General features: G+C 36.5%; 1 protein-coding gene across 1 annotated transcript in view; it reads right to left on the bottom strand.

Moving 5' to 3' along the window:
* The window catches only part of LOC126763581 (GTP-binding protein Rhes), a 118595-nt gene that overhangs the window by 2243 nt on the left and 102329 nt on the right, over window positions 1-14023 (bottom strand). The window contains exons 3-4 of the mRNA XM_050481221.1: window positions 10181-10374; window positions 990-1173 (exon numbers count right to left, since the gene is read on the bottom strand). Of these exons, the coding sequence (XP_050337178.1) occupies window positions 990-1173; window positions 10181-10374 (378 nt within the window). The remainder of the gene's footprint in view (window positions 1-989; window positions 1174-10180; window positions 10375-14023) is intronic.

Below are 14023 nucleotides of genomic sequence, written 5' to 3' on the forward strand. Positions count from 1 at the left end.
CGTCCAACAGCAGCTTTGAAAAAATACGGTCCAATGATTCCACCAGCGTACAAACCACACCAAACAGTGCATTTTTCGGGATGCATGGGCAGTTGGCCACCAAGATCATGCGATTTAACGCCTTTAGACTATTTTTTGTGGGGCTACGTCAAGTCTAAAGTCTACAGAAATAAGCCAGCAACTATTCCAGCTTTGGAAGACAACATTTCCGAAGAAATTCGGGCTATTCCGGCAGAAATGCTCGAAAAAGTTGCCCAAAATTGGACTTTCCGAATGGACCACCTAAGACGCAGCCGCGGTCAACATTTAAATGAAATTATCTTCAAAAAGTAAATGTCATGAACCAATCTAACGTTTCAAATAAAGAACCGATGAGATTTTGCAAATTTTATGCGTTTTTTTTTTAAAAAAAGTTATCAAGCTCTTAAAAAATCCCCCGATATAACAGGCAAGAAGACCTTCTTTAATTGCTGTGATCTCTGCTTGGATGACACTGCAGTTGTCTGGTAGTCGGAAGGCGATTCTCGTATCTAATTTTGTGGAAAGTCATCACCTCTCATTCGATTATACAGTTTAGACCCATCTGTTTAGATACTTATCCCTGTACATCACCTTACTTCTTTCCCAGGTAAGGTAAGATAGTATTGAAGCCCGAATTTAAGTTTAATTCTACATGTTTTCAAAAACCCGTGGTATCTTAGAATATAAAAGGAAATATCTTACTCGTTATAAATATTTGAGACTTCCATGATTTTAAAAGGATAATACAATAGATTGGGAATGTTTAAAAGCAATGAAAACAAAATTATTTTAATGAGAAAACTTACTGAATTCTGGCGATTGTTTTGTAAACCTTTCTGCAGGAATGCATTCGTTATTAGTCTATTGGATTTCTATTCTTGAAGATTCCCATAATAAGTGAAAAACTGACTAACGCAGTGTTCCTATAAATTTTTACTACTAAAAAAAACCAAGAAATTTGCACTCACTTGGGTTCAAGATCACATTTATTTCCAGCAAGAACCATGGGTATTTTCGGCAAACTTTTCTTCTTCATACCGGAACCGGGATTAAGCGCCGCCCATTTAGTTTCTAGTATGTTTTCTCGTAATCGTACGACTTCCTCGAAAGATTCTCGCGAGTCCATACTGAAGACTAATATGAAAATATCACCTGAAATTGAAAAGAAGTAATAATCAGGGAATATTAATAAAAATATATTGCGCTAAATTAATAAGTGAGATGTATATATTTTATTATGAATGTATAAACATATATTCTTATATAGCGATTATAGCCGGGTTAACAACAGCGCGCCAGTCGTTTCTTCTTTTCGCTACGTGGCGCTAATTGGATATTCCAAGCGAAGCCAGGACTAACGGCGCGGGTGTTGAGGCCGATGATATCAATATCATCGGCATACGCCAGCAGCTGTACACTCTTATAGAAGATGGTACCTTCTCTATTTAGTTCTGCGGCTCGAACTATTTTCTCCAAAAGCAGGTTGAACATAAAGACTATTATTTATAATATAAACCAAAGCGGTTTTATTAACAAAAAATTGTCGTTAGACAAAATATATGTGTAAATTAATGATTATGATAAATGATATTAATATTCATCAACGATTGCAGCTGTGGCTTCTTGCTTCTTCATTGTCAAATGTGACCCTTGTCATTTTACAATATTTAATTTATCAAATTCTTTCAGTCTTGATAACTAGACACACGCACATATGTATGTGCATGCTTATCAAAATTGAAATATTCTACAAATATACTGCAAAGTCTTTCATCGATGTGAGTCCCAGTAATCATATTCGTTGGTAATGCTGTTTTCCTGTTTAAACATAAGACAAGGGTATTCTCTAGTAAACTTACATAATTTTGCTATAGGATACCGAGGGCTGTAAAGCTTTTAATTTATTTTTCTAGCCTTGGCTCTGCATTTATTCTAAGACTTTATAATACCACCTATAGTAAGTGAACACTATGGTTTGTCTTAGAGAAGAATTGGATCACACATTGATCCCATAAAATAAAATATTTGGGCAACAAATTCCAAAAGATGGATTTATATAGTATGTACATATTTTCTCTTTGTTTAAGTTATTATTTTATTACATATTAGTTTCATGGATTTTCAGTGCTTCAACTTCAGTTTCGCCAATTGGGTTAAATTTGTTTCACTGTATGGTGTGCAAAGTTTCATGTGAAAATGTGCTGTCAATTCCAACAGATGTTCAGTGGGTTGTCGGTTTGACTCGCAAAGTGCTGTCAGTGCTACAAAAATGAAATTACAATAGCATTTATTTGTTTGATTACAACTGCCATTGAACATAACATTACAAAAACCGCACATAATGAGGGAACAGCTTCGATGGCAAACATTTTCAGTAAACAAATGTGTTTAAGAAGTTAGCGCTTACAACTGAAATATGAAGTTATTTTGAGTACAGATTATAATTAGTAGTGGGTATATTTTCTGGTAGTTTCACAATACTATTCATTAACGTTTTGTTAATCCTTTTGATAAAGTGAAGGGCACCGTGCAACTAATTACTATACATTCGTATAAGATAAACTAAGTTCTTCTTTAGTTAAAAACCAAGAAATTATGTTAAAAAGCTTAGACGTTTTTAATAAAAATATGTTCTAAAATTCATTTATTTATTTATCTTTAATACTAAATTTTGGAATTCAAAACTAGACCAGTAAGAGGGGGCTAAGATCGGATGTAAACGAACACTTCACACTGTTGTAACGTGCAATGATAATAATGGACCAAATACTTTCAAGTGTTGTCAAAATTGTATATTAAATAAAAAATATCGCAAGAAAAATCAACATTTACTGTTCAACAAAATTTTAAATAAATTACGTTCATATTTGGTATTTTGATAACTTATATTTTAGATCGTTGACTCACAATTTTATTGATATATTTTACTTCACGACAGCGAAAATTATTCTCAAATCATCATCAAATGAGAAATATGTGATATAAACTCAATCGAAGAGGCTAGTAAAGTAAATAAATAGAGTTGATTTGGAAATCGTCAAACAAGAGATCGGAATTCATTATATTAGTGATACGAGTATGAAGTTAAGATCAAGTTCTACACAAACTCCATGCATTTTCAGTTTAATTTTATTAAAATATCAAAAATTTTGACCAACTAAACGGTTTAAAATAAGCTGGTTAGTCGGAAAACACTATATAGGTTATATTAAGGTAACTCACATATCACTACCAATACATAGGAAGCAAAGTCAACCGGATATAAACTATATGGGGGCTAGATCAAGCTTTCAACGGATTTTATCCAATTTAGGAACAACGATGCAATGTGAAAATAAAAACACGCTCTTTCAATTTAATTAAGACAACTCACATATTGGCCGATATATACCGCATATATAAAGTAAGTCGAAAGTACGAAAATATTTTTTGAGGTATATGGGGCTAAGGGAATCAGTGACCCGATTCAACCCAATTTCTTCCGAATTTCAATAACATTGACCGATATTTTCGGTTATCAGTTATGTACACTAGTGACTAGTGACTATCTGGGGGCTTAAACACTTAAGGTCCGATTTTGACAAATTTTGGACTTTAGATGGCTTATCTTAATGGCAAAGTCATCCCGGTATTATCATTGGTTCATAATTTGTATACTGTAAAAATGGAATTTAAAGTTGTGTTATAATGTATAAGGCAGGTCGGTGTGCTTATAGTTTGATTATGCAATATAAAATAGCAATGTCAAGATAATGGTACCTACAATATTTGGTTGAAATTGGCCGACGATTTTGATGGTACATATAGTACATACGAAACGGATTTACCAAAAATAAATGTTATGCCATAAAAGTAGAAATATTCATGCATAATATAGTATATGTATATGCATATGTACATCGCTTATTGTTATGCATTTATGTACATACAAATTGTTGGTTTAGCTTGGTATTATTTGTAGTTGAAATAAAAGTACAAATCGTCAGCTTACGGAAATGAACGTTTTTATTTGATGGCCCTTAGCGACACTACGTGCATCTAAACGCAAATCTCTTTAGCTCAATTGTCTTGTCTGTTAAGCTCAATGTTGAACAAACCCTCTAGGAAAAGCAGCTAGTTATAAAATAATTCTATGCAACTAGTGGTATTTTATAACTACTATTAACCGTAAGATCAGATAACTGTCTCTTTCCGGATCAAGCAACTTGTATAATATTATGTATCTGTGAGTTCATTCTATAAAATGACGAGACCGGGATTTTAGTTTCTAACATTTTCTTCACATACTTCGAAAATGAGCGGAATCGGAATATAATCACGCTAAATTTTCATTTTAATTGACATATTAGCTGTTTTCCTTTTCAAAGGTGATACAAGACTTATTGAAAAAATCAGAACTGGTTTGTGAAGATTGATCTAAAATGGTATATTGGCTTTTCCTCTTTTGAATTTACACTATACTTGCAAATATCTCTTAAATATATTAAGTAAAGCAAAAATGTGTTTTTTTATCAGTGTATATTTTGTTGCAGAATATATCTCAACTTTTCGGTTAAAACTTTTCTCAGGTCCGGGGATGTCGTGAATATCCACAATCGATTCCTTATGGTTGGTTTTATAGTATATTAAGAGAATAATGATGATTTCTGTTAGAGAGGTTGATTTTAAAATAAATATTTTGGTATACGAAGGAGGCTAATGAGAGCAGGTCTTATGTTTTAAGGAAGTCTGATAATAGGCATGAGACAAATCAATTGACAATTTGCCATATGCAAAATATCGTCACCTAAACTGCAAAACAACGTATCATCAAAAAAAAAAAAAATATTGGAAATCGCTGTCAGATATAATAACCAATATATAAATATTTTATAATCAAAACTCAAATTTTGTTTCAATATAATACAAAATGGAAGTAGTTTCTATTATAACATATTTCCTTCGCCTGTCAACTTATGAAAAGTGATGTTACGTTATTTTGCATTTTTGGTGATTATATATAGTATTTTTTTGCAAAAGCTTTGAACAATATTCGGCTGCGCTCGGAATTAGAATTTCAGCTTTCTACTACTTCTTTGATATTGTGTGTTGTCAGTATTCTAAATATTGTGTTAAAAATGTGAGAAATGCTAAATTTTAGTTGCGAGCACATTTGGCAGCCAACGGAAATACCGGCTTATATGTGCTATACATGTATACTAAGTCTGGACTTAGTCTTATTTCTGCGAATCTATGCTTTTATGTGTGCATATGCAGCTCGCATATATACAGTAAGCTTTGTAGGTCATAAAAATCCTAGAAAAAGCAAATCGGCTTAAATTGTAAGCTTTGTCTATATTGGACGCTATTGGAGAAATGCCCGCAAAGTAGCGCCCAAGGGAGGTTCAGAAAATAAAAACGCGGCACTGTGGCTATTTGTTGATAGTATTGCAGTCAAAAGTTGAAATAGTGTATGAAAAAATAAAGTAAATTAATTATAATTGTTCACAATTGTCTGTAATGACAATGAATAACAATTCTAAATCTATAGTCCCATCAAGGGTACACCTTACCCTTTACTATATTTTAAAAAAGTGTTAATGCTGTTTCGTGTTTATTTATTTGGTTATGAGTAATAAAGTATTATAAAAGTAGTAAAGTCTATTTTATTATCTGCAACTGAGTTCCTCAAGCTGCCACACCCTTCCTTGCAAGCGTTAAGCGCACGCGACATTCCAGCGGTTTAAATAGAATAGCAAGCTCACTGAAACTCATCTTCATATTTGCTAATTATGTGAATTATTTTCATCACTTCATCCGCTTTTTGCAACCAATTATTAATATATTATTATTTAGACGTGGGTGATTGAGGTTATACTGCTGCTGATAATTAGGAGTGCTTTTAGTATCAAATTGTTTTGCGGTGTGTGCTTTTGTGGCTTCCCAGACAATTCCAAGAATATTCGTAAAATTAATTTGATATGGATTCATGGAAACAACTTTCATACAAGGAAGTTTTTAATAACTACTTACTTCGCTGTTATCAACAATTGTACATTTTGACAAGCTAAATTATCGTATTTTTCGATATTACAAATACTGTGGGCAAAAAATAGTAAGACTTTTTAATTTAAATTTCGCGCGAAAACTTATTGGTCGAAATATTTTTTCTAGGTTGGTATGCCTGTCAGTGATATCTGTGTCAAATGTCACATCAAAATAATTATTATTGTTTAGTATACACTGGTCTCTCTGAAGTACATAGAGTGATTGATGAGAGTGGTGATTTTTACGATTAGTGAAATTATTCAGCAAAGAAATTCCATTAAATTTTTGAGCGGAATTTCAAATTTCTGGTACCGAAACGTTCAGAATGTTAGAAAAGGCCTTCCGTGGTAATGGTTTGTCGCGAGCAAGTGTTTTTGATTGATACAAGTTTTTCAAGGAATGTCGAGAAAGCGTCGACGACGAACTACGTCAGGATGACCATCAACATCAACTGATGATCAAAACGTCTATAAAATAAATGAATTGGGTTTGGAGAAACAAGGATTAACAGTCATAGACCTTACTGCCATCATTGGAATATGGAGAGGATCAGTGAAAACCATTTTTAAAAATTATTTGGGCCTAGGGCAACTATTGGTTCCACAATACTTAATTTTTTCGAAAATCAGCTTCGCTTAAACGTCTGTGAAACAATGCTTTCCGACTACCAGGACGCCACAAAACATCTTGTTACTGGCGATTAATCTTGGATCTATGCTTACGACCCCAAACCAGACGATCAATCGGCCGAATATCGTCGCAAAGGTGAGCCAAAGCCGAAAAACCCACGCCAAAGTTCGATTATCGAGGTGTGGTGCACTCCGAATTCCTTCTGACCGGCCAAGGTCAGATGTTAGTGGTGTGATCTCCACTAGTCGGAATACCGAACAGTTAGGGTCGTTTGCGCGTGAACTGTTTAAGCGGCGAAGGCGGTTAGCTGGAAGTTAGGGTTAGTTTCTGTATGATTGGTATGTGTAAGTGATGTGTGTATGGGGTCCAACCCCTGGCCACCAGTCCAGAGCCGTATGGAAGCTCAACTGGTAGTAGTTTCGGCTACGAGGTCTGACCGGAGACTTAATTCTGGTACCACGGGGAGCAGGAGCCCTTGGAGTTCGCTCCAACCTGCTCGTGCGGACTGGCCCCTTGGGGAGTATCGTGGTGGTTGTGGTTAAAACCCAAATCGCGGGAAGAACTGACTTTTTCAGTTGAATGTGGAGTTGCATTGCAACCGGGTGCCGGACCCAAAGCACGGCAGAGGTTTTAGATGGGCCTCGAACCCTACCAAGGTGGTTAGTGTGTCCATTCCACACTGCCAATTGGTACTGAAAATGCTTTGCATTCTCAGGGCGCTGATCAACGCATTGATTTGATCCGCTGTGCTTTTGAGCGCCGTGGAGTAAGGCTGTCGTCAGTAGGTGCCCACGTAAAACACACCGGACGTTGACCGGCCAACCTGCCAACAAGGAATACTATTTGTTATGAGTTGTTTGCGCGAAGCTATTCGTAAAAAGAGGACAGAGATATGGGTCGACCACTTTTGGTTTTTTCACAATAATAATGCACTATCGCATTCTGCATTGATTCTTCGTGAGTTTTTCCATAAATTTTCAACCAACATCGTACCGCAACTACCGTATTCACCTGATTTAGCTCTTTTAGACAGTAAATTCAAACGACCGCTCCGGGGAAACCGTTTTGAGTCAGATGAAGACATTAAACGTTAATCGCATTGAGCATTGAAGTCTATTCTGGAAATTGGCTTTAACAACTGCTCCGAAGTTTGGAAAAAACGTTGGCACAAGTGTTTTGTGGGCAAGGGTGATTAATTTGAGGGGGCTGATATAGATTTTTAAGAATAAATTTAGAAAATTAGGAACAAAGTCTTACTATTTTTTGCTCATAGAAATACATACAAATATACATACATACTGAGCGCCATTCATGACTTCTGGTCTTACACCAAATATTCTCTGGATAGCCAAAAAAAAACATCCGTTTGAAGGCGAGCTAAATTGGGAAGGCGACTCATCCCTCCCCAGGGTTGTGCGCTGTGTCTGGGGCCCGCTACGTAAAAAGCACCCCCAATTAACAGATCAAAAAAGCCTCGAATAACAGGCCTCCCTTTTGATCAATCTTCTATAAGAGTGTACAACTGTTCGCGTACGCCGATGACATCAATATTATTGGCCTCAACACTCTCGCCATTAGTTTTGCTTTCGCCAGAATGGATAAGGAAGCGAAACGCATGGGTCTGGTTATGAACGAGGACAAGACGAAATATCTCCTGTCATCATACAAACAGTAGTCGCACTCGCTACTTGGCTTCCACGCCACTGTTAATTGTTAAATTATAACTTCAAAGTCGTAGATAATTTCGTCTATCTTGAAACCAATGCCAACAACAACCACGTCAGCCCCGAAATCCAAAGCAGAATAACTCTTGCCAACAGGTGCTACTTTGAACTGAGTAGGCAATTGAGAAGTAAAGTCCTCTTTCGACGAACAAAGTCCAAATTCTACAAGTCACTCACTATCCCCATCCTGCTACATGGTGCAGAGGCATGAACGATGATAACATTTGTCGATAGAACTATGAGCTGTACGAGATACGAGTATACGACGAAATTGACATAGTTCAGCGAACTAATAGGCAGCGGTTTTGCTGTCTAGGTCATGTCGTCCGAATGGATAGACACTCCAGCTGAGAGTGGAGAGGACCTAGCTATAATACTTGGAATTTTTAGTTGGCACCAAACAGCGAAAAAGAAGAACGACAGGCGCGCTCTTGTAAACTCGGCTATAATCGCGTAAGCGGTGTCTACGACAATATAGAAGATGAATATGTTACAGTGTTCTGATATCGGCGGTTCCGTCAAATTAACAGCATTTGTATATTTTTATAACAAGACTCTTTATTATAAAAAGACTTATAACTTTAACTGATTCTACGTGTCATAGAATAAAGGGATAGACAGACTCACCCACTACATCTAGCTATTTTATGGTTTTTGTGGGGAAAATATGACATTCATGGGGAGTAAGTTTCCGGAGTATAACAGATTTAAAGCTCTTTATTAGTGATTTAAGTCTTATCGTTCATGGACCTAAAATCAAACATTGTATATAAAATGCAAACAAGTTTGATGAATGGACATTGGAAACCCATCTTCTCTGTATATTTACGCACCAGAACAGAAATCAAAAAATTATGTTTATTAAGTTGCGCTACATTAAAATGTAGAAATGTAGAAAAATCGAAAATAAATAATTTTCGACACAATATAATTTCAACTTTTTTTCGTTTCAAAACACATAATTTCACGCAGGACAACGGCTGCGGGGTCAGCTAGTATTTAATATAATTTCCGAGTTATCTGTAAAAATAGTAACACAATGCAGTTGGTAGTAAAACGTTTAACTGCCCTATCGGCTAAATTTACATCAAATTGCTTAAGCCAAACATAGTGAACAAATATGCTGTTCTTGGTTGTGTACGCCCACAAAGCCTGGCTAACTTTCATTAAATGCTACTCCTCGCCTCGTTGTATAAAAGTAATTCGTGTGTCACCGTGTTACCTTTTCTACGGCACTGTTTCTTCTCTAATCTCTTTGCTTCTTAGAGCCCAAAATTTCGCATGTAAGTATATGTGTATTCTAGATGTCAAACAACATCTTTTCATTCTTGCCACCCCGGATAGGAATTTTATTGCTCTTATGGGGTTGCTCTCTCCGGTATTTATTGCCTTACTACCGCCTTACAGACCACAAACAAATCTATGAAAGTACGCGTTAGTAGCTTCATTGTGCTGTGATTTTCATTGCCAAACCCAGCGCTTGTCTGAAAGCCATACACTTTGTAACTGAAATTCCACAAGGAAATGCAGTTACTACCTGCTGTGGACAGCTTGTCGTCCAGCAGAGTATCGTTTATGCGGTACACTCGTATCAAGACAGTTCTACGAAGTCTTAATGCTGTATTTCATGTTAATTTAAGAGACTTCCCTTATTTGAAGTTGATTTACTTTCAGTTCCCTTGAAGACCACCTTAATATTATACTGTTGGCTGTGTATGTAGTTTTGTCTACTAGTATGTACATATAAATAATTTGCCTATAAGAATGTGGTTACTTACCGGTCATGAATGATAGGCGTCGCATTGCTGGAAACGGATGATGGCCCGACGTATCCAATATATCCAGCTGATACACCTCATTGCGTATTCGATAAAGCTTGCGGTGGAAGTCTTCGATGGTCGGGGTGTATGCGTCGTCATAGCGATTACCCAAAAAACGTGCCACAATCGATGATTTTCCCACACGTGACGAGCTGACAATAAAATGACAAACGAAAATCAGACACATTCGAAAGGAAGAACGCGAAAGCACGAAAATATAAAAGCGTCGAAGGAAACAATAAATTCAATTGTAACTTCGTGCGCGTGGAACGGTTGTGGCGTATAACAATATAATACATTTGACAGCAGTTGCTTACATATATACATACTATATTTATATATACATTTTTTGGTTTTGAAGTAACTTCTGTAAATTAATTAATTAAGAGCGATAAGAAAACGAATGTGACTGTTCACTTTTCGTGACAAATGCCGCGAACAAAGTTATTGAAGTAGTACGAAATTGTACCATTAACACACAAATTTACACACATGCATCACTGTGTGTATATCGTACACATGTATGTTAGTATGTAGACGCTTTCTTTGTCCTTTTAATGTTTATTTCTGCATCGCACTCCTTTCCGCCTTTTTTCATGTAAGTATGTAAGGGCAAATTACTAATTGCAGATGGCGTGTGAAAAAGGCACGTGTGACAGCAATGTATTAATACCGGTTTATACAGTGTTGTTTAAAAAAATAGAAACGCTACATGCAGTGTTTTAAAAGTACTGAATATATATTGTAACATATATAATATTTTGTGACTACCTACTGATTTAACCACTAGACAGGGCTGCACAAATTTATTTTTAAAGTATTTTTACTAAATTAAAAATATGTCCGAAAAAAAACAAATTAAAAAAAAAATTAAAAGAAGAAACGTCAACTTCGGTTACCCTTCACAAAGAAAGAAGTTACCATAAAATAAGTTACTTTTGATCGGTCAGTATATATGACAGCTATGTGTTATAGATATCCGATCTAATCAATTTCTTCGGAGATTGTACCTTTGTTTTGAATAATGATCCATGCCGAATTTTGTGAAGATATCTCGTCAAATATAAGAGTTTCCTATATGGCTACTTGAGTTTGATCGTACAGTTTGGATGACTGCTATAGTGGTCCAATATTGGCGGTTCCCACCAAAAAGCAGTATCTCGGAGAGAAACAGCCATATGCAAAAATTCAGATCGATATTACAGTTTACATATACTTTGTATGTATATCGTGAACGTGCAGATGGACGGATGGATAGGCAGACGAAAATGGTTATATCGACTCAGCTCGTCAAGCTGATAATTTATATATATTTGTTTGGTGCCTTTTGAGTTTTACAAGCTTCGTGGTAAATGTAACATATCCTGTTGAGGGTATAAATATATTATACAGTCTAAGATAAGTTAAAAATATAAATTTGCACACCATTACTTTAGCTGAAACAAGAAAAAACGTTAACTTCGGCTGCACCGAAGTTAATATACCCTTCACAGGTGCATTTCTTTTAGTAATTATGTGTTCAGTTTGTATGGAAGCTATATGCTATAGTAATCCGATCTGAACAATTTTTTCGGAGATTACATTGTTGCCTTAGAAAATAATCTATACCAAATTTGGTGAAGATACCACGCAAATGCGAAAGTTTTCCATAGAAGCCCTTGATTCCGATCGTTCAGTTTATATGGCAGCTATATGTTATAGTGGTCCGATATCGGCCGTTCCGACAAATGAGCAGCTTCTTGAAGATAAAATGACGTTTGCAAAATTTCAAAACGGTATCTTAAAAACTGAGGGACTAGTTCGTATATATACAGACGGACGGACGGACAGACAGACAGACGGACATCGCTAAATCGACTCAGCTCAACATACTGATCATTTATATATATATACTTTATAGGATCTCCGACGCTTCTTTCTGGGTGTTACAAACATCGTGTCAAACTTAATATACCCTGTTCAGGGTATAATAAGGCTGTTACTACAGAAGTAAGTATGTATAACATTTTTCCAACTGTAGGTTGATTGGCTTATTATGAAATGATAACATTTTTGTAGTACGATTTGTTCTTTGCTTCAAAATAGGTCAGAGTTCGGCGATCACCCCTTAATTTGACGAAAATTTTTCGTAGCGAGTATTCTTTTGTCATCTGAGAACAGAAAATAAAAGCATGTTCCAGATCTAGAGAATACAGTGGATGCGGAAGCAATTCGAAGCCTCATTAATAGATTTTTGTCATCGTGACATGGTACATTGGCTTCGTTAAACAGCACTTTATTTATCTTCAGATGCGTCCGTTTCGTCCGGTGTTGATGGTCCCTCCATTTTCATTGGCTTAGGTGACTAATTAACATAACCATGCTCTAAAAGTTTATAGACAAGTCACAGCAAACAGCACTTTTTATAGGGACCAAGATCCAAGTGGGCATACTACATATATTGTTATCTTATCGTAGCATAGAGTACAATGTCTTAAGTGAATGTTTGTCCTTAGAATTAATAATCGAATGCCTACAAAGACAGTTTCTTCACAAGTATAGTTCGATGCCAACAAATCACGTGCCAAATCGAAGGCTACAATATTTATCAATAAGCTAGGCTAGGTTAGATGGTTGACCTCTTAGTGTAACTGTTGGATCACATTTAGACTGTTATATGAACATAAGTGTTATGTGAAGCCGGAAAGCAAACTCCAATAGTGGGATATTAGCTATCGGCAAAACTCCCCGAACCTATCACAAATCTGGTTAGGTGTTTTATTTCTACATATTTTCGATATTTCACCTGGATGCGTAAAAAAATGAGACCCGACGTATTTTTGCCTTCATGTGGCAAATACAGAACATTTGAGTAGGAAGTGTTGAGATGATTATATTTCAAAACAGCCGATGTAGTCCCGCATGAATCTCGATCAGACAGTGTTCAGTCAGAACTCTTGCAAGCATTGAATGGTGGACCTTGCTGAGAGCGAAGAGCCCACTAGACTTCTTCCGATTTACCTTGGGCCAGAAAGACCTTGCGGTTGCACAGATGCTGTAGGTTGACCAACGCTTGCTGAACTGATCTGAGGTTCAGCAGTCTAGTGTTAACCCACAAGAAGCCAACGGAGCCCCTACCCGTTCCCATTCCGCAGTTATTGAGAATGAAGTACCTGCCCTAGCAAGCTTAGCCTTACAATTTCCTGCTACACCGCTGTGGTCAGGCACCAAAACCACTCTAATCGATTTAAAATAGATCGGTGCTATAGATAAGAAGTCTAGACATCCTTTTACTATTATTGAGCGCACTGTAAACGAACTCAAAACTTATATCGCTGACCTACTAACAGAGTGCATAGTAGTACTGACTGAAGGAGGCTGCGCTTCGGATCAGTATATCTACTTCTACCTTTATGGCGGCCACTTTCGCTTGAAAGATGCCTAAAAATGGAGCTGGTGAAAAGTATTTGACACTCCCCGCAAACTTTGATCCATCCACACAAAGGCTCATCGTCCCTCTTCGTCAGCGAGTTTTTCCCTATCATGCTTCCCTCGAAGATATGTTAGCAGGGCAGCGGCCAGCACAGCTAGGCTCGACGATCTAATAATCTAACTATTTTGGAATTAAATAAAAGTATTCGAGATTTTGAGAATGTTCCGGCTCGCAGTCATCTGTGGACCCAGATTTTCCGAGTCTGTTCGCGTAGATGGGTACCAGCCAATTGCACCAAAGCGTGACACCTCGTTGCAGTTGTGCTGGTATAATGTCATCCGGCTCAGGGGATTATCAATGGCGAATATAATATATAAATTATAAAATCA

This window comes from Bactrocera neohumeralis, chromosome 6, assembly GCF_024586455.1.
Source record: "Bactrocera neohumeralis isolate Rockhampton chromosome 6, APGP_CSIRO_Bneo_wtdbg2-racon-allhic-juicebox.fasta_v2, whole genome shotgun sequence".
NCBI lineage: Eukaryota > Metazoa > Arthropoda > Insecta > Diptera > Tephritidae > Bactrocera > Bactrocera neohumeralis.